Consider the following 20,407-nt stretch of genomic DNA (forward strand, 5'->3'; position numbering starts at 1 on the left):
TAAACATACCACTTGTCATTGTGGCTGAAAAGCTCAATCTTTGTCTCATCTGACCATAAAACTTTTCTTGAGAAAGCATATAACTAGTCCAGGTGGGCAGCTGCAAATTTCAGTCAAGCTTGAAGGTGTCAATTTTGGAGCAGATGTAAAGCTCTGGCAGCATCATTCTACACTGTGTGGAGTGACGCTGTTGCACCAGAAACCAATTTCCTCTCCTGAGGGTAATACTTTAGGTTTTCTTCCAGATCTTGGCAAAGTAGTGACACATGTGAATAATGTACATTTACATACAAGTGATGATACTGTTGTCTTGCAGTTGTCGTTCTCTTTAATCTTCACTGAGTTCCAGGACTTGCACATTGTTCTGAGTACTGGTTAATTGTGTTTGTTGGTTCTTGTTTCTTTTGCATCTCATTTACTGAGTTGTTTTATGTTTAATATATATTGATTTATGGGTTTATTTTGCTTTAGTGGAGGGTTGCTCCACTATGCTTGTGAGGGCTAGGCACGTGTGGTGGAATTCCCTCTGATGCATGTGAGCATACACACCGGGAAATGGGTATTACGCACCATTTAAGTTGCAGTGAGGATTGTAGACAGACTACACAGGATCATTTTACTGAACCTTGTTATTTTAAGTAATGTTTGTAAATAACGTGTCTTAATTAACGGTTCGGTATTCCCAGCCCTGCTACTTAAGAAGTTCTTTTTTTCAGCTCTACAATTTTAGTGATTTTGTCCAATAAACTTTGTTTGATGAACTTGACCTGCCTCGTCTCTGCCCGATAATAACGAGCCTGTGTGCCTTTTATAACTGTTACAACGTTTGCGCCGGCAATCTCTCCTGGGGTGTTACACCAGGTGTTGCTGTCATCACCATCTAGTTAGTTGCCTTTACCGGTTTTCCTAATTCGAGTCGCCACCATTGACTGTGTTTTCTACAGTCAATGGTCGCCACACTAGCACGAGATGGCGAACAAACTACAATTCCCATGATGCACTTGCCAGTTACACCCCGAGGAAGTTGTAGAATTCCCCAAAAAAGTGTCCCAGATTAGTTTGTACAACACATAAAGGTAAGCAGCGAACACAAACGCCGATACACTTTGTTATGCTTCGTAGCACTTTAAGCTAACTTTTCGTAGCGTTTGCTAACGTATAGTGAATATGTATTTGTTACATTGGATCCACGTGGTGTGTTGTATGTGTGTGTGATGACATACTTTGCATCCCCTCGGTCAGTCAGCGGGCTGGGAGCAGAGGCTACACGTCTGACTGTTGTCCTGGTCTGGGCTCCGGCTAATTCCTGCTTCACACATACACTTAACACGCGCAGGTAAGTGTTAAAATGGCACGCGACATGCTCACTTTACCCAGTTTAACGCGGTAATGTCGCTGAATGTACTCTTAGTGGAAGAGAATGGGATTGAATGCATTGCACAGACGATCCAAGAAAGTTTATTAGAAATGCAGTGGATGTTTTTTTTTTGTTATTCTAGAATAAATGCATGGATTTCTGTGTACATGCTGCCACCTTTTCACTGTTTTCCCAGAGTATAGCAGTGAAATTCATTCATATACATTCTGGCACATGCCAGTGCAGTAATACCAGTTTCAAATGCATCATTTTGCGCAGCATGTTGTGTAACAGCGTATAAACAGCTTTGTCAGTGAAGGTTCTCAAGAAAAAAAAAAAGCTTTCTTAAACCCTTATTAGACTCGTGCATCTTAAAAGCGAGTCACATGAGCGGAGTGATTTCAATCAAACCCGATGATTTGGTTAATTGTTGAGCATGCGCAACCACTGTGCAACACACACGCCTTTGTGTTGTCTTATCCCTGAAGTCACTGCACTGATGCAGTGTATCTGCAAAAACTGGCCTTTACTGTAGCAAACCATGCAGTTGCACAACCTCCCAGGGTTCAAGGAATTGGTTTCAGGTCAGCGCACATGGGGATGGTTTAAACTCTGACCCCAGTTTGTTTGATTTCAAGGGCCAACAAACAACTTTGTAGTCCCTTTCAGCTGTTTTATATCCGTATCCTGCTTTCTAATAGATTCCCAATAGTTTGAAGTAAAAGGGATATGTTGGACTTTTTTTACGTATTGGTCACATATTGTCTTAGTAACAGTACTTTGACTTTATCACCCCAGACTGCTCTTGTAAAGGATTGTAAACTCTTTCCTTGGGGAAGCAGTTGTAAGGAGCAGCTGTTTAAGGCCTTCGTTTGTTCTGTTGACTGTATTAAAAAGAGGCCAGTACTGTTCATTTTCAAAGACGGCTCTCAGTGCCCCCTGACTGATGTCTGTCCTCATGCATGCGATAGAAGAATTAAAGGTGTTTTTACTGCTACTACAGTGTCTGCTAGCTTTGTTAATTAAATTTCCATGACAGGGATTTTTAAAAAAAAAAATGCGTTGGATGAATACTCCAAAAATGGAGGGACTGCCGAATAACTGCCCAGCCACACTGTGGCTGTTATGGTTTTATTTTTCTATGCAAATTGAGCCTGTGTTTCCACTTGTTGGTGATTTAGCCTTGCCTGGTGACCATTCTGTGTAATTGTTGACTTGTGTTTATGTTCTGCTTGATTGGATCCTTGTTACTGCGGCGATACAAGATAATATGAGAGCAGCAGGCTGACTGAAAAGGTCACCGCTTCCTCGCAGCTGTGCAGTTATAGGTCACCGTTTGCATGCAATTAAATTGGCACGAGTGCTGTCAATTAAAGGTGGATGACAAGATGAGTTTTGGTGGTGGTGTTGTTCTTCTTTTGCCGCTCAGGTGTCATGGCAGGGCGGGTGCTGGTGGTTGGTGGCGGCGGGCGGGAGCACGCGCTGGCGTGGAAGCTGGCCCAGTCGCCACAGGTTCAGCAGGTTCTGGTAGCGCCGGGTAACGCGGGCACGGCCGGCTGTGGAAAAATCAGCAATTCTGGTAAGTGGGAAGTGTTTTCTATATTAATACTTGAGTGACGGGCAGCTTTGTGAAGATCAGGTGTCCCTCTGAGACACAAGCGTTCAGACAATTTTCGAAGGTCTTGCTGTGGCGTAAATCACTGCACCTTTTACACATTTTCCTAACAAAATGAAAAGAAATGAAGGATGACTCAAGACTTATGCACATCACATTAAACCAGAAGCTGCAAAGCATCAAACCTGTAAATCGGAGGAATTGGCTTGCCTGCTTTATGCAAGGGTAGCTGCACAGATTCCACACTAAAGCTGCGATATGACACGTTTTTGCCCTTTGCCAACATTCTAAGTTTCTTATCTTACAGATGAACTTCTTTGCGTTTCATATCCTTCTTCATTAGCGTTACTCATTAAGAGCTTTAATAAATATAGCACAAACTTTTACAGCACCTCTGTTTAAGGTGACGATGAGGACGCTCGCACAGATATGTATTAATTAATGCACTGATTGAGTTAATTATATAATTAGCCTAATGGGATATGCTCGGTATGCCATGCTGATTACACCGTCAAGCAGCTGAAGACTGAATGATGTCTAAGTGCTCACACTCTGTGCAGAGGTATCAGTGAGCAACCACACCATCCTGGCTCAGTTCTGCAAGGATCACCATGTGGGGCTGGTTGTGGTCGGACCTGAAGTTCCGTTGGCAGCAGGTAAGTGCCGGCCGTCTGTTTAAACTTGTATGATGGGTATGATTTTTATATTAAATGCACCTGTTGCTTCTCTTTCAGGTATTGTGGATGACCTGACGGCCGCAGGAGTTCCATGTTTTGGTCCTTCAGCCAAAGCAGCTCAGCTGGAGGCCAGTAAGAGCTTTTCCAAGGCCTTCATGGAACGTCACGGCATCCCCACAGCTCGCTACGGGTCCTTCACCGACCCCCAGCAGGCCTGTCACTACATCCGCACGTCAGTACTATAGAAGGATATGTGAGGCAATACACTTCATTAAAGTTACAGTTCTGGTTTTGGACTGTTGAAAACTCGTCTTGGTCCAGCTTAATTGAAGAAGTAGTTGGGATTGGAGATGGGGTTTTCTGTTTACGGTAAAAGACTGTCTATGGCTGCGAAGTTTTGTTTTTAGAGCCGTGAAACGCATAAAAAGCGACACCGTGAAAGAAGATGGAAGTTTCCTTCCTCAGATGGTTTCATGAGTTAATGATCTAAGATGTAATGACCGCCTTTCTGATGAGCGAAGCCGCACGGAGCAATCCGGCATAAACAGATTTGTTACTTTTATCGACAAAGGGGAGGGTAAAAGGGGAAAAAAAATGTCTTGCGCTCAATGAGAGCCGTTTCTCTGGTCATGTAAAGCATCTTGGGCAGAACAACAGCTGCCATATTCTGACAGCCTTCATCCATACGGATCGCAAACCCATTCCCCAACAGCAGCGCGCACTGCAAATGTTAAATGGTGCACAAAAAAAAACATTTTATGCTCAGTATCAGCATCTGTTCAGTGTATGTCTGTGGCGGCAGCGGGGAGGCAGAGAAAAGATTCCTGTTGCACATTATCCAGGTTTATTTCATCTCTTTGATTCTCCAGGGCCGACTTTCCAGCTCTGGTGGTGAAGGCAAGCGGTCTGGCTGCAGGGAAGGGAGTGATCGTGGCGCGAGATCAGGACGAGGCCTGTCAGGCCGTGATGGACATTATGAAGGTGTGAGGCTATTAAGCAATACTGCAGCTCTTCATTAATCCCTGGCCTTATGTTATAGCAAGGAGGGGAAAGAGGGGGAAATGGGCAGCAGTATTTGGCTAAAATTTTTAATTGAAAATAGATGAATGAGTGTTGTAAAAGCTTCCTTTTTGAATATTCAGTCACAGCTGCCCACAGAGCAGTCCTCCTAGATCAGTGATGTATGTAATGTTCTCAATGCTCATTTCCCAGCACATTTCTGGGCTACTTAAAGCTGCTGTAATCATTATTTTTATATGAATGTTGGACCAAACTGCTTTGTGTATATGAAAAGGGTGGGAATTAGTGCCAACTCTGCTCTTCCTCTTAATTTCACCTTTATGTTGTAGCTGTGCTGTTATGGCGCACTCCTCAGTCTTTTTAATGTCTTCAGATGCAGATTTTACACCATTTGCAGACAATGGACCTTGTTTTATTTATTTTTGAGAAGGACATGGTTCAGGGGCCCGTTCTTCGTACGTCGCTCACTACATCCAAGACCAAACCATCGCGCTAACCGTGAGCTCACTAATCCGGTTCCCCGAACACACCTGCTGTTGACGATTAGTACAGCTGGACGCAGTAATGTGACATCACTGGGTGTCGTAAAAGGGGCTACGCATCGATAGTAGAAACATTGATCGGCAACCCTCTGATTGGTCGGCGAAAATGTCGACGGAGCGCGCTCGGCTCGGTATTTTTCGGCAGCAGAGCAAGAACTCTTGAGTGAGGGATTTCAGGAGTTTCAGAGTTTAATCAGAACGCAAGGGAACACTGCAAAGGCTGCAAAAGCAAGGAGAGAGGGCTGGCAGAAAGTTGCTGACAAATTAAACTCGTAAGTAATTTAATAATAACAATAATAATGGAGTGGATTGATATAGCGCTTTTCAAGGCACCCAAAGCGCTTTACAATGCCACTATTCAGTCACTCTCACATTCACATTTCAAAAGTTTTGAAACGGCTAAGGAACAAAACTGACTTGGCACCAACAATGGCTCTGTCTCAAACAGAAAGCTAACGTGTATTTCCTGATGAAGTATAACGTTAAACGTTGCTACTGTGAGCTGAAACTTTCTGCCACTTAAGGAAAAAAAAGAAAATAATTTGCCATCCGTAATTCAAAATTTCATGTTACTTCATTTAAATTTTAATGTAATAATTCAAAATCACAGTTTGAGTTTACCAACTTGACAAAAAAAACATGTTTTTGTCAGTTTTGAGCTATGTTGAAGTTTCAGTTGCCAAAAAACAGGGGGAGGAGAAATGTGGCAGAAACAAGCTTCCATGTTTTCAGGTGTTTTTCTTTTTTGGAAGTATTGGGAAGTAATTTTTAAGCAGGAATGCAAAACAGAGTATGTTACTATATTATTGAGAGTTATTTACTATTAGCATGAGGAATGTTGGAGGAATTTTTCAAACTATTCCTGCAATAAAACACAGAAAATACCTCAGTAAACATTAAAATGGGATTTCACAAACTAACAGTTTTAAGTCTGGAGTTTGGCATTGGGGTGGTGACCAGGGTTGGACGAGAGGGTAAAGTGCTATTCTAGTTAGTATTGAGCATCAGTAGAGTGTAGCAGTGCAGGCACAGATGACTGCTCATTAATGTTAACATAATTTAGAATATTTACTCATCAAAAAAAACCCTGCAATTCCAGCTGGAAACTCTGGAATTCCGACCTACTCAGGAAAGCACGATTAAGGTCTGCTTCACTGAGTATTCAAACACGTTTCTTCCAGGTCAAAGTCATCTGCTTTGATCTGCTGCATCGTGTTTCCTGTTGTGAGCATCCAGAAGTGCTGCAGTGAAGTGAATTATAACGTGCTACTTTTTTCTTTCTTCTTTCAAAGTGATGGCAGAAACATGCTACACAGCTGTCGTAATCTGTTACCATTATTTTGTGTGCTAAACAAATCCTGCAGTGGATTATATTTCTGTAGGCAGCTCCTCATTTTTCTAGACTTTGGTGTGCCTTGTTTATGCAAAGCTGCTTCTCTGCCCTGTATCCTCCCAAAAGAAATTGAACTGCAGAAGCCTTTAAACGCCTTTCTTCTTCTCTCTCAGACTGTTTCCCTTTAAAGCTGCACAGCAGCCTCAGGTGCAGAGTCGCCTGGTTAGTCAGTAGAATAATCGCTGGTGGAGTCTCAGAAGTTTGTTGGGGTTTTTTGTTTTGTTTTTTTGGGGGGTTTTTTTACCCGATATATTGAGCTGTTGAAGAATTTTGGGGGAGGTAATTGGATCTTCCAGTGTCAACAGTTTGCTGTGTTTACTGTGCGCTCAAGGACGGAGCCTTTGGATCTGCAGGGGAGACGGTGGTGGTGGAGGAGCTTCTGGAGGGAGAGGAAGTATCTGTGAGTGCAATAGTTTAAGTTAAAGTCTGAGAAAACTTAAACAAACTTAAGAATTTTTTTTATATACATGTGCGTGTATATTTTTTTTCTTCCATCAAAATTGGCAAACTGCTTATCCCGCATGCTCTGGTTTTGTAGTGCCTGTGTTTCAGCGACGGCCACTCGGTGTCACAGATGCCCCCTGCACAGGATCACAAGCGGCTGCAGGACAGTGACCTGGGCCCAAACACAGGCGGCATGGGAGCTTACTGCCCCACCCCTCAGGTAACGTTAACTGTAGTCGTTCTGCACCACCCTGTTTGTGCTCTACTTTAGTTTTTGCTGGCTAATGGTTAAGCTGCTTTCTGTCACTGTGGTACAGGTGAGTCAGGACCTGCTGCAGCAAATCACAGAGACTGTTCTGCAGAAGACTGTGGATGGGATGCGTGAGGAGGGAACACCCTATGTGGGTGAGTACCATCTGTAGTCAATGTTTGCTGCAGCAGCCTTCATTTATTTTCACTTATCGTTTATGCCCTTGTCTTTCAGGCGTGCTGTACGCAGGCCTGATGCTGACAGAGCGGGGCCCGAAGGTGCTAGAGTTTAACTGCCGCTTCGGAGACCCCGAGTGTCAGGTGTGTGTTTCACAGGCAGACGTCCACCTTTGCATCTCCTCTCTTTAAAACTAAGCGTTTCTCTCCGCTCTTGCCATTTTCCTCCAGGTGCTGCTGCCGCTGTTGCAGAGCGACCTATATGAAGTGATCATGAACACCATGAATGGCAAACTGGCCTCCAACGCCCCCGTGTGGCACCAGGACAGCTCTGCAGTCACTGTGGTCATGGCCAGTGGCGGTTACCCCGGCTCCTACAAGAAAGGAGTCGAAATCACAGGTACAGGAAATCCGCGATTTCAGCAGGAGTCTTGTTTAAAATCGTCTGTGAGTGAAGATGGAGTGTGGCTTCACTTTTTCTGTGAGCCTCTCAGTCTGTACATGTGCAAAACTCTAGTTCCTTTTTCCTTCATGTTAATGTTTCAGTCTGTGGTTCTGTGGATGTAATAATTCTGCAATCAAAAAAAAAAACATGCACATTTTATTGCAAAAAATGATCAAGTTAATGTAATGCATTAATTTCTGCAAGTGCTTTACTGAAAACACTACATCTAGATTTTTGGGACATATACTGTGTTTGCGCACGTTATAGTGCTTGGAACTATTAGTGTAACACCTTGGCTCCTCCTCAGGGTTGTCCCTGATTCAGGACATGGGGCTGCAGATTTTCCATGCCGGTACAGCCTTGAAAGAAGGAAGCGTGGTCTCCAGCGGCGGGCGGGTCTTGTCTGTCACTGCAGTGAAGTCGTCTCTGGAGCTGGCCCTGCAGGCGGCCAATCAGGGTGTGGCGGCAGTTGGCTTCCCGGACGCGGTGTACAGGCGCGACATCGGTCACCGAGCCATCGCTCACTTGAAACAGCACAGGTGTGTGTGTGGCTAAAAATTCTGTTGTGCTTTTGTTCATTCCTTTGCTGGATATCATGTATTTGAATAATAAACTGCGTCCTTGTTCTTCTTTCCGCGGGTATTAATTTTCATCTTCAGCTAATTAAGTTGTCATGTAGCTGATCTAATTCACAGTGAGGAATTCCCGACTGATTTTTAGCCTCTTTCATTAGCTTCACTGTGATAGCAGCTGCAGACCAACACGATATTACCGACTGTCACAGTTCAGTGAGTGCTGATCAGTTGTCTCTGACAGAGGTCTGACCTATAAGGACAGCGGTGTGGACATTGCTGCCGGAAACAGGCTGGTGGACGTGATCAAACCCCTGGCCAAGGCAACTTCCCGTTCTGGTAATTTTGTTCTTATCTGCAGAAATTGAACACAAAAGGAAGAAAGGGTTTGTATTGTGTTTACACACAGCTTATGCGCTTGTATCTGTGATCGAATGTCAAACCCACAACATTGGGGGAAAATTGTTTAAATGCCACTCTGTAAACCTCATTTTATTTTCTTCCTCTTCTGCTGATGGAAACCTTTTTTCTAATTAGAAAACGCGTTTTCCTGCCTTTTCAGTAATTGTAGTCATTAAATGCTGTGATTTTTATTACATCTGTTTTATTCAGATAAAGCAGCCGTAGTCTAAACAACAAACTAGAACGAATGAGTCACTTGTTTTTCTGTCTTTGCCAGGATGTAATGCAGAGCTCGGAGGCTTCGCTGGGCTCTTTGACCTGAAGGCGGCTGGATTTGTGGACCCGATCCTTGTATCTGGAACAGACGGAGTTGGGACTAAGCTCAAGGTGGGATTTCAGTCCTTTAAGGAGAATAGAGCCTGTAAACCTAGCAGTGTTTGGATTTTCTTTTAATTTTTTTTTTTTCTTTTTTAAATCATCAGATCGCCCAGGCGTGCGGGCAGCACGGCATTCTGGGTCAGGACCTGGTGGCCATGTGTGTAAACGATGTGCTGGCACAGGGTGCTGAGCCGCTCTTCTTCCTCGACTACTTCTCCTGTGGTAGCCTGGATGTGGACGTGGCCGCCTCGGTGGTCAGGGGCATCGCAAAGGCCTGCGAAATGGCCGGCTGCGCGCTGCTGGGTGAGAAACAAGACATACCATTTGAGGCTTATGAGGTAAGGTAGATCCGGTCTTGACGTTATGTTGAGTTCATGCCATCTGCTTCTGTTGCAGGTGGTGAGACGGCTGAAATGCCGAGCGTCTATCCTCCGGGAGAGTACGACCTGGCCGGGTTCTGCGTCGGCGCAGTGGAACGAGGAGCTCTGCTGCCCAGACTGGGGGATATCTCTGAGGGGCACATGCTGATTGGAGTGGCCTCCTCTGGGGTTCATAGCAACGGCTTCAGTCTTGTCCGTAAAATCCTGGAGAAGGCAAAGCTCAGCTACAGCTCCCCTGCTCCCTTTGGCAAGTCAGGACAGACTGTTGGTGAGTCAAAGAGATGAAGTGTGCCTTTCCTCCAGGTTACCCTTAACAGTTGAACTCAATTGTTTGTAATTCTGATTCCAGGGGAGGTTCTGCTGACTCCAACGAAGATCTACAGCCCCCTGCTCCTGCCGATCCTGCGCAGCGGTGCTGTCAAAGCCTACGCTCACATCACAGGTGGGGGACTCCTGGAGAACATCCCACGGGTGCTGCCACAGGAGCTGGCTGTGGATTTAGGTGAGACGAAAGCACAAACGCAAACTATAGCATAGAGACAACGACCTGAACAATGTGGAGAGGAAGAATAAGAATGTATAAAAACACTTAACAGAAGTGTTTTTATATTCAGCACAGTTGCAGCACCTCCTGATTGATTATTTACACGGTTTATGCACGGTACAGATGCCTCTCAGTGGAGCATCCCCCCAGTGTTCTCCTGGCTCCACAAGGAAGGAGGTCTGAGTGAAGAGGAGATGGCCCGCACCTTCAACTGCGGCCTGGGAGCGGTGCTGGTGGTCGCCCCCGTGGACGCTCAGAGGGTCCTGAGCCAGCTTCAAGCCCACGAGGAGGCCTGGATTGTCGGTTCGCTGGCCCACAAGGAACCTGGTGAGACTGTGAAATGCTGATGCTTAAAAACAGGCTGGCGGGACAGAAACAAAAGAGACTAAAAATGAACTTTGTGTTCACGCAGGGGCCGAACCTGTGGTGGTCCGCAACCTGAAAAACAGCCTGCTCAATGCGGGACAGGCCTCCAGCAAAGAGGTGGCAGTCGAGGCGAATGGGGGTTGTCACGACAACAGCATGGTACCACGCAAGAGGACAAAAGTAGGCGTTCTCATCTCTGGCACAGGTGTGTTTCTAATAATGGTGAAATGAGTTCATGCAAGTACCATTTGAAAAGTGGTTTAGGAAATCTGTGTGTGTCACATAAAAGCAACAGAAGAGTTTATAAGTCTAACATTGCCACTATCAGGCGCAATGTTTCAGTGACAAAATATCATCTAGACAAGGTATTTGCAATTTGAAAGTCATTTTGTTTTCCAAAATATTGAAGTACAGTGTCAGGTGAGGACGTCTTCCTTCTGACTAATTGTTTTAAATGTATGCGGCTGGAGAGAGGTCACATGTAGTGTGCAAAAAAGCGAAGGAGAAGAGAAGTTGTATCCTTGTATGTCTGCTCCTTCAGAGTCAAGATAATGAAGGACCATATTTTTTAAACTGGTGTCTAAAAATAAATGACTATTCTGTTCTCCTAGGCACAAACCTGCAGGCCCTCATAGAGCAGGCCAAGCGTCCGTGCAGCTCAGCTGAGATTGTGGTGGTGATTTCCAACAAACCAGGAGTTCAAGGCCTGAAAAGAGCATCACTGGCTGGCATCCAGACCCGGGTAACAACCAGAAGTAGCTTTTCACTTAACTTGGGGGGGGAAAAAAATGCATTTATGATAACTTTGAGTGGGGTTTTGGAGATTTAAAAAGTCTGGATGAGCTCACTGATGTGAGTTTGGAATTAAATGAATAAATAAATACACCCTAAGCAGTGGTCTGATCCATGTGTGCACACTGTCTGGGGGGAAAACCTGTCTGTCTGGCTCTGAATAGGTGGTAGACCACAAACTATATGGCAGCCGCGCAGAGTTCGATGGCACCATTGATCGCGTGCTGGAAGAATTTGGGGTGGAGTTGGTGTGTCTGGCTGGGTTCATGAGGATCCTCACTGGAACCTTTGTCAAGAAATGGAATGGTAGGCTCCCTGAAGCGCATCTTTTCTTCTGTGAAATATCAGAGAGATTTAAGTTTTCTTACAGTTTCAGTGCGTTTGTTGTCACAGGTAAGCTGCTGAACATCCATCCGTCTCTGCTACCCTCGTTCAAGGGTGTGAACGCTCAGAAACAGGCTCTGCAGGCTGGTGTGAGGGTCACCGGCTGCACGGTCCACTTTGTAGCAGTAAGTAGGAGCTTGTGTTTAGTTCAGATGTGAAAACCAAGAAGCAGAGTCGTGGGAGGCAGGAAAGTTTAACATTTTGCTGTGGCTTCTGTACTCGATCAGGAGGAGGTGGACGCAGGAGCCATCATCGTGCAGGAGGCGGTGCCCGTGCTGGGTAGCGACACAGAGGAGAGTCTCTCCGACAGAATCAGAGAGGCCGAGCACCGAGCCTTCCCTGCAGCTCTGGAGCTGGTGGCGAGCGGCGCTGTGAGCCTTGGAGAGGATGGACGCATAAGCTGGAAATCTCACTCAAGTTAAAATAAAAAATAAAAAAAATAAAAAAATTAATAATAATAATTATGTGCTGTTTACAGCAATTCCAGTTTACTTCCGTTACACAAAACTGGTTTTAGAGAAATTGAGGCACTAACAGAGTGATGAGTAGAAAAAGTTTACTCTTTAAAAAGTCTTCAGCTGACTTTTGTACACATGTGCTGTAGGGTCACTTAAAGCTTTTGAAAAAACCCAGATAAATGACTGCATTAACTACATTCCACATATATCTTGTAGATTTGCATTGGACTCACTAAATAACAGATTTAGCATGATGAGCCTTCTTGTTACAGTATCTGAATGCTTGATTATGAGGTTTTGAATGTTATCATTGGTGACTTGATAATAAAAACTGTGGTTGAATGCAAACAGTCAATTATAAGGATTTCAATCATTTATTTTTATAGTGGCTGTTTTTTGTCCATGGCTACATGGAAGGACATTTAGGACTAAATGTCCTTCCATGGAGCCAGCTTGGATTAAAAATATCCTTTGACTGATCCAATTCCTTGCAGTTTTCCCATGCTGTTCGTCCTCTGGCGATTCAACAGCTGTCCAGTTGTCCATGATTTGCTCTTGTTGAATTCTACCTCAGGGGCTAAAAGAAATGCATCCTGGACAAACATGTCCAAGGAGGTCATGTTTGTTGGTTCCTGTGGAAACGCAGGACGGACAGCCTCTCGTTTCTCGCTCTTGTAGACAAACAGGACTCTCCCTTCAAGCCACTTTGGCTCAGTAGGTGGATGATCTCCTCTGGTTAAGAAAAAGGGGGGGAAACAACTATTCAAGCTTCAATTCCTTACAATGAATAATTTGCAATGAATAAAGTCAACCAACCTGGATCATTCTCAGCAATTGTGATGAGGTAAAACAGCCCTTTATCGGACAGCAGCTGCACCACAGCTGGCAGAAATCTGTCTGTCACCTCTCGCCCTCTCTCCCCTCCAGCCCAGGCGGCTTCGATGCCTGTGCTGCCCACCTGAAAAAGAAAACCCACTGAGTAACTGGAGGTTAATGCACCATGCCTGAACTTCATTAACCCTGCTGAGCTATGTGATGCACCTCTTCTGAAGGCGTAACCACGTAGGGAGGGTTAAAGAGGAGTATGTCCACTTTCCCACACAGCTGGGGGAGAAGAGAGTCAGCCTGCAGGAGGAACAACATTCAGATATGCAGGTTGTGAAAACCCCAAACCATAAGAGCAGCTGAAGATTACCAGGTCTGTGATCACCGGCTGCAGGGACACCCTGTTACAAGAAGCAGTCTCTGCTGTGCATTGTGCTGCTGCAGGATTCACATCAGTGCAACTGAAACATAAATGCATGCGTACATGAAACTGGATGTTATGTTCTACATCAGTAAGTCCCATTGGCTGGACATTGCTGCTAGGTACCAGAATGGCTCACATATATAAAGCCGAAGGTCCCACCACCGACGCCAGGAATGCAGACACCACTCCTGAGCCACTGCCCACCTCCAAACATACACACGGGCTGAAAACGGTGAAGAGGCAGTTAAGACTCTGATAAAAATGTGTGTGTGTCTACTGGAAATAATACTCGATCTATGGCTACCTCATCCGCTGTAGCCGGTCTGCGTCTTTCTCCAGAGCATCAATCAGGAGGAAGGAGTCCTCCGCCGGCTCGTAAACCTCTCGGAAGTCTCCTCGTCCAGCGTGGGAATAAAGCGGCGTGGGGTAGCTCGTACTCATGCTCACTCTACAGCTCACTAAATATCCGCTCCTCCATCTGCTGGCCCACACTAAGGAATCAAGCTCGGCAGAGCCACTGTTTAATGTTTGATGACAATATGCCTAAACTCATGCTAAAAATAAAGGTAGCTCAGCCCCGGAGACGTTCTCGCTGTACTTCCTTATAGGGCTTTGGAGTTGACGTCACGCCGCAGTGTATTGTGGGATCGCGGCGCCATGTCAGAAGGCAACAAATCAAAACAAACACACTGGCCCTTTCTCAATTCTAAGTACGCGAGTGTGATGCATTTGTTAAATGATTGAGGTAAAATTTTATTAGAAGATTTCACCACCAATTATAATCTGCAAATAAATAACAAAGAATTTCAAAAAATTACTAAGGCTATCCCTCAAAACATTCTATGTACAGCATATAATCTTTTTCAAAACCCTGACTAGATCCCCTGACCTCCCTGAACTCTTGGTAAATGGGCATAACATTACAGCTAACAGTCTAAAAAACTCCCAAATTAGGGAATTATTTACTAATGTTTTTTTCCCTTATAGATCCAATCCAAATTCCATCTCACATCTGTTCTCTAGTGATCAAAAGTAAGAGATCAGAAAAAATTACCTAAAACTTCCCATTCCTCCCAAAGCTAAGGAGGTCCACTACAAAATCCTTTCTGGTATTTACCCTTCCAAAGAATTTCTCAGACGTCGCTTTGCTATTGATAATAATTCTTGCTCTTTTTGTGACGGGGATATTGAATCAACAGAACATTTATTTTATAATTGTATATTCTGTAAAGCCCTGTGTGCACTACTGGCTCTTTCCAAAGATTCCAAACTTACTTGAATTTTCTAAAAATGATATTATCTTGGGTTCTCTAAGAAAAGAAAAGAAACTTGAAAATGTTCTAAATGTAATAATTATGGGCAAATTCTTCATTCACAAATGTCGTTTTCTGAAAACAAAGCCGTCCTTTTTGACTTTTCACAAAGACCTCTGCCTCTTCCTCTCATCTGTTAAATTTATGGACAAAAAACCAAGCTCTGGGCCCTGTTTCAGGAAGCCGGTTTAGTGGAAAAACTGAGTAAGTATACCCTGAGTTAACGAAAACTCTGGGTTTTCGGTTTCACAAAGCGAGTTCAGCTGAAGCCTGAGTGAGTCACTATGACGACACACGCCGTGAAGCTAACCTGCCCCCTAGCAGGTTTACTACAACTAACCCTGACTGTCTCCGCCTCTTTGTCGGAAACCTGACAGTAGGAAGTGTCGGACATGGCGTGTCCCTTCCTTGAAGAGCCAGTAGATCGTGAAGCCCAAATTCTCCGCAGAGCTCTCCGCCGGGAGAGAGTGATCAGAGCGCGTTTGGACATTTTATCATTTCCTGATGATTTCCTGTGTGAACGTTACCGTTTCTCAGCACAATCTATAAGTTATGTGGATAACATCCTCAGGCCATATATTACGCATGTGACACATCGCGGACATGCTCTCAGTTCATTACATATTATTTGTATTGCACTTCGGTTTTTTGCAAATGGGAGCTTTCTGTATAATATTGGTGACGCTGAGCACGTTTCCAAGGCTACCGTCTGTCGGGCAGTCAGGAATGTTACAGTTGCACTGAAACGTCTCCTGTACTCGTCTGTGGTGTTCCCCGGTCATAGACCCACAAGATTTATCAAAGAGGGATGCCACAAAATTGCAGGTATCAGGATGACCAAAACTTAATTTATGGTGTGGTGATACTTGGACTACTACTTAAATTTTACATTTATTTTCACGGTTCCCAGGCGTGATTGGCTGTACAGATGGCACTCACATTCCAATCATTGCTCCTTCAGTAAATGAAGGAGACTATGTGTACAGGAAGTCTTCCCACAGCATTAATGTGCTGTAGCATTTCAAACTAACAAATTATATCATTATAGTAATGGATGCTAATTTGTGTTCTCTGCACTGTGAAGATCATATGTGATGCTGCCAACATTATCACAAATGTGGAAGCCAAGTGGCCAGGCTCTGTCCATGACTCACAAATATTCCGTGAATGTACACTGAGCACAAAATTTGGACATGGTGAGTTGAGAATACTTTAAAATATATAAAGACCAATTGCTTCAGGGACATTTGAACTGAAGTGTATCCTTCTGTCTTAGGAGAGTTCACTGGCTACTTGCTTGGTGATAGGGGGTATCCATGTTTACCCTATTTGCTTACCCCTTACTCTGACCCTGAACCGGGCCCACAGCAGCGATATAATCTGGCTAATTGCAGGACAAGAGCCAGAATTGAAATGACTATCGGAATGCTTAAGGCCCGGTTCCAGTGCCTGCAAAGACTCAGGGTCACCCCAGAAAGGGCATGTGACATTATTGTGGCATGTGTGATTCTTCACAACATTGCCACAATTAGAGGAGAACACTGTCCTTCTGAACCAAACAGCAGTGATCCAAACCATGAACATCCTGACCCTCCCACGGACATACAAGATGGAAGCGCAGTCAGAGACACCATATGTCACAATCATTTCTTTTGACCCATCACCTCAACATGTTGAAAGAAGAATAAACAGATTTTTTGTTCAACTGGCTTTATTGGTTGCCTGTGTTTCCTGTACACAAATTATTAAAAGATGTAAACCTCATAAAGTGTCTCTGTTGCTTCCTCCTCTGTAACAGCTGTCAATGTTTCTTCATTATTTTCCTGTAGTAAAGAAATAAACAACATTGCTGTTCTACTGTAAACTCATATAATCTGTGGAGTATTACTCACAACTGCATGTTGGTCTGGCTCAACAGGAGGCTGCACCAGATGCAGTACACCACCACCATCAACTGATAGAATATGAGGTTTACACAGGTCACTTATAACTTACAAGGGACCAAATGGCAATTAACAAACATACCAAGCACCTTACACTTCATTGTCATTATGCTCTCAAAGACAACCAAGACTGAGGGAAGGCAAAATCAGTAGGAAAATAACTTCACTACAAAATAATCCATTATGGTGAAGAGTTTATCAAATGAATGAGTAGCACTGCAAAGGTGACTGTGAAGAAAGGATGTATGCACATCATGTATTATTTTGGATTTACCCCCTATGTGGGCACTTGTGTCTTGCGGGGTTATTGACTCAGAGGATGTCCCCGCAGAGATGCCTTCGGCCACAGGGCGCCCACTGTTTTGGCTGAGGGCCAACTGCTCAGCCTCTGAGTGGTGGTGGTGGAGGACCCCCACCTGTTTTTCGGGCCTCCGCTTTTTTTCTGTTGGCTATAACGGGCCACATTTGAGCATACAGAGTAAGCAAATATGGACTTGTAATGTGCTCAGATAATTTCAATAGGTGTTTACAGAAAGAAAATTAATGTAGCCTCTAACTGCAATTGATTTACATGGGACAAACAGACCAAGCACTATGGCTCATAATACAATTACACCTTACCTGTTTGGACTATATTTTTATATTTCATTTTTACTTGCTGCCAGGCACGTTTGGGGCCTGTTGGGTTGCACCTGCGCTCACATCACATCAGGAAATAAAATGTATAAAATAAAATAAAATATATTAAAATAACGTGTTAAATGGGTGGAAATCCCTAGATCAATGTTTAAATTAACACTCACGCATTGACTCTGTCGGCTATGTTTTGCCATGCATGCTCCCTGTCTTTCGCAGCTGTGGCTGTGTTACTTTTTTCCGCGGAATTTGCATGTCATCGGCATATGCTGCCGTCAGAATTTCGGCGTCAAGCGCTGTAAAATACATTGACCGCGCCTTCTTTCCCTCCGTCTCCATGGTGACTCGCTTAATCTGTGCTCCGCTTATCAGTGCTTTATGTATCCTCGTCCGCGCGCTTCACTTGGGGTTAAAGCAACTCCGCGTTGACTGAACTAATTGTTATCAGCCTTTCTGAAACCGAATATTCCGAGTTGGACAGTTCGGGGTTACTCAACCCTGAGTATCGTTTTTCACTCTGAGTTTTCTAAACCGGCTTCCTGAAACAGGGCCCTGGTTCTGAATCATATGATTATTGAACTAGATCTGCTAGAAAACCCCTAAGGTATAACGTCTTTTTTGTTGTTGTTGTTGTTGTTTGTTTGTTTGTTTGTTTGTTTGTTTGCTTGCTTTGATTCTGTTTGGGGTTTGTTTTTATTTATTTGTTGTTGTTTGTACTTCCTGTTCATTATCTATCTTCTATATGTTGGAATTCAGCCTGTTCTGATACTATTTCATGTTGGGAAAATAGAATGTTTGTAGAGATTGCCATAATTGTTGTACTGTTCTGTGCAAATTAAAAAAAAAAAAAAAGTACGCGAGTACGTACTCACGTTCTCGGCGAGACCGGACTTGGCGAGAACGCGAGCACGGGCTTGTACAATTGGAACACCAGCGTACTTGATGATGTCACAGGTCCAGAGTTTTTACTGCCGTCCCCTCTTAATTTAACTGTGAGTAATATGTTATGAAGCTTAACTTTAATCACAGCCAAACCGGTTTACTCAGGAACAAATAAAACACTGAAATAAACCAAACATTAACATTTAGAAGTGATCTAAGTGACTTATATATCATGTTTAACCTCAGTAGTGAAAGCTCTATTAATAAAAATAGTGTACATGTACATACGTGTACATACCTTAATAGAAACAAGCAGGTGAGATGTTAGAACGCCTTTATTTTAGTGGACACTCAATACAATAGACAGCTACTGGGGTTTGGGGTTTGTTTAACCTGAGTAGCGAAAAGACCGCGGGGGGGGGGGGGGGGGGGGGGTGAAAACGATGTGCCGGGAGTCGCTGTTCTCGCCGGCTCTAATGATCCTCGACCTCGCTGTCTGCTATGGAGCTGGCGGGTCACAGACGTCTCCGAAAACGTCGGAGCGCGTTTGGAAACATATGATATCTTGATAAATCGAGCCAATATTTGAAGTTTACACAGCTACATTCTCGCTTGAAAATAACTTAAAAGTTTATTTTGTGACCCAGAAAGAGTAATATTTAAAAGTTATTAGCCCCGCTCGTCCGCCATTGCCGCGTTTGAGTTTTGGACGAAATGCATTTTGGGATATTTAGCTGTACCAAGTCCACACAAGTCGTGTCCAAATTCATGGACTGCATCCTCCTGAGGACCCGTATGGGCCCAAAACGTGGTCATAAATATTTTGTACTTGTAAATCAGTTTTATATGTGTAAAAAGAATTTGTGTGTGTGTAAAAAAGATTTGTATGTGTGTAAAAAAGATTTGTATGTGTAAAAAAGATTTGTGTGTTCAAATCAGTTCAAAAAAGCACCCAAATCTTTTTTACACACACAAATTCTTTTTACACATACGAATCTTTTTTACGCACACGCAAATCTTTTTTACACATACAAATCTTTTTTACACACATTCTTTTTACACATACGAATCTTTTTTACGCACACGCAAATCTTTTTTACACATACGAATCTTTTTTGTGCACACACAAATTCTTTTTACACATACGAATCTTTTTTACACACACACAAATTCTTTTTACACATACGAATCTTTTTTACACACACAAATTCTTTTTACACATACAAATCTTTTTTACACACACAAATTCTTTTTACACATACAAATCTTTTTTACACACACACAAATTCTTTTTACACATACAAATCTTTTATACACACACAAATTCTTTTTACACATACGAGACTGATTTACAAGTACAAACTATTTATGACCATATTTTGAGCCCATAGACCCGGCCTTCGCGGTCTACGTGGGCCGGGTCCTCAGAAGGTCGGGTAGGCCGGAAGTAAACGGCCGTGAAATTGGACGGTCTAGCCTTCTGATTAGCGTCACCGCTGTCTCGGTGGAGTTTAATAAACTCAGCCGTCTGCTCCTTGCTATCTAAAATATAACAGGACACTGGCGTAAATTCTCGACTGTCTCATACTTCTGTTTAATCAGTTTTCTGTTTGACGTTTAGTCAGCTGTGTAAAAACCAAGGAGGAACCCACCCAAGGGATTAATAAAGTTTTATTTTATCTAATCTAATCTAATAACTTTAATCTCAGCCAAACCGATTTACTCACGAACAAACAAAACACTGAAAAAAAGCCCAACAATAACATTTTTAGGTTGTCTAAGTGACTTATATATTACGTTTAACCCGAGCAGTCCGCGGTGATCTGAAAATGATGTGCCGGGAGTTGTGCCGTTCTCGGCCGCATCAGTAACCCTTGAGCTCCCGGCTAGCTATCGAGCTGGTGGGTAGCAGACGTCTCCGAAAACGTCGAGGCACTTTTGCAAATATGCGATATCTTGATAAACCGAGCAGATATTTGATGTTTACACAGCTACTTTCTCGCCTGAAAATATGTTAAAAGTTTATTTTGTGACCCAGAAAGATTAGTATGAGTAATTTTAAAACTTAGTAGTTGGAAACATTGTTGGAAACTGGAGTTTGGCTGGGCCGCGCTATGAATTCTGGGATATGGTATGCCACGAAGGACACACCTGACCCATCCTTCAAATTCGGGGAAAAGGAGGACGCA

General features: G+C 43.7%; 2 protein-coding genes across 2 annotated transcripts; one reads left to right on the forward strand and one right to left on the reverse strand.

Annotated features, from left to right (window-relative positions):
- The first annotated feature begins 850 nt into the window (after positions 1–850).
- gart (phosphoribosylglycinamide formyltransferase) lies at positions 851–12,550 on the forward strand. The gene is made up of 23 exons (XM_082525238.1): positions 851–1,076; positions 1,243–1,336; positions 2,787–2,936; positions 3,533–3,628; positions 3,707–3,881; positions 4,519–4,630; positions 6,936–7,004; positions 7,143–7,268; positions 7,366–7,453; positions 7,533–7,618; positions 7,706–7,874; positions 8,227–8,458; positions 8,736–8,830; positions 9,171–9,280; positions 9,376–9,574; positions 9,668–9,919; positions 10,001–10,153; positions 10,319–10,522; positions 10,608–10,766; positions 11,173–11,303; positions 11,518–11,659; positions 11,747–11,862; positions 11,965–12,550. Exons 3-23 carry the CDS (start codon positions 2,792–2,794, stop codon positions 12,157–12,159), a joined length of 3,054 nt encoding a protein of 1,017 aa, XP_082381364.1. The 5' UTR covers positions 851–1,076; positions 1,243–1,336; positions 2,787–2,791; the 3' UTR covers positions 12,160–12,550.
- hemk2 (HemK methyltransferase 2, ETF1 glutamine and histone H4 lysine) lies at positions 12,277–14,067 on the reverse strand. The gene is made up of 6 exons (XM_082525278.1): positions 13,749–14,067; positions 13,581–13,667; positions 13,391–13,481; positions 13,237–13,320; positions 13,012–13,153; positions 12,277–12,927 (listed from the first exon to the last, which is right to left on the reverse strand). The coding sequence occupies exons 1-6, from the start codon at positions 13,883–13,885 to the stop codon at positions 12,812–12,814; spliced, it is 657 nt and encodes a 218-aa protein (XP_082381404.1). The 5' UTR covers positions 13,886–14,067; the 3' UTR covers positions 12,277–12,811.
- Positions 14,068–20,407: the final 6,340 nt, after the last annotated feature.

Source organism: Aulonocara stuartgranti (genome assembly GCF_965226115.1).
Source record: "Aulonocara stuartgranti genome assembly, chromosome: 23".
NCBI lineage: Eukaryota > Metazoa > Chordata > Actinopteri > Cichliformes > Cichlidae > Aulonocara > Aulonocara stuartgranti.

Bases quoted from the DNA above. Each gene is read 5' to 3' on its own strand.
- gart (XM_082525238.1), top strand. From the start codon at position 2,792: ATGGCAGGGCGGGTGCTGGTGGTTGGTGGCGGCGGGCGGGAGCACGCG. The intron at 9,920-10,000 runs GTGAGTCAAAGA...TTCTGATTCCAG, and splicing joins CAAGTCAGGACAGACTGTTG to GGGAGGTTCTGCTGACTCCA. The intron at 10,767-11,172 runs GTGTGTTTCTAA...CTGTTCTCCTAG, and splicing joins CGTTCTCATCTCTGGCACAG to GCACAAACCTGCAGGCCCTC.
- hemk2 (XM_082525278.1), bottom strand. From the start codon at position 13,885: ATGAGTACGAGCTACCCCACGCCGCTTTATTCCCACGCTGGACGAGGA. The intron at 13,321-13,390 runs GTAATCTTCAGC...TTCCTCCTGCAG, and splicing joins AGCCGGTGATCACAGACCTG to GCTGACTCTCTTCTCCCCCA. The intron at 13,154-13,236 runs GTGCATCACATA...TTTCTTTTTCAG, and splicing joins TGGTTACGCCTTCAGAAGAG to GTGGGCAGCACAGGCATCGA.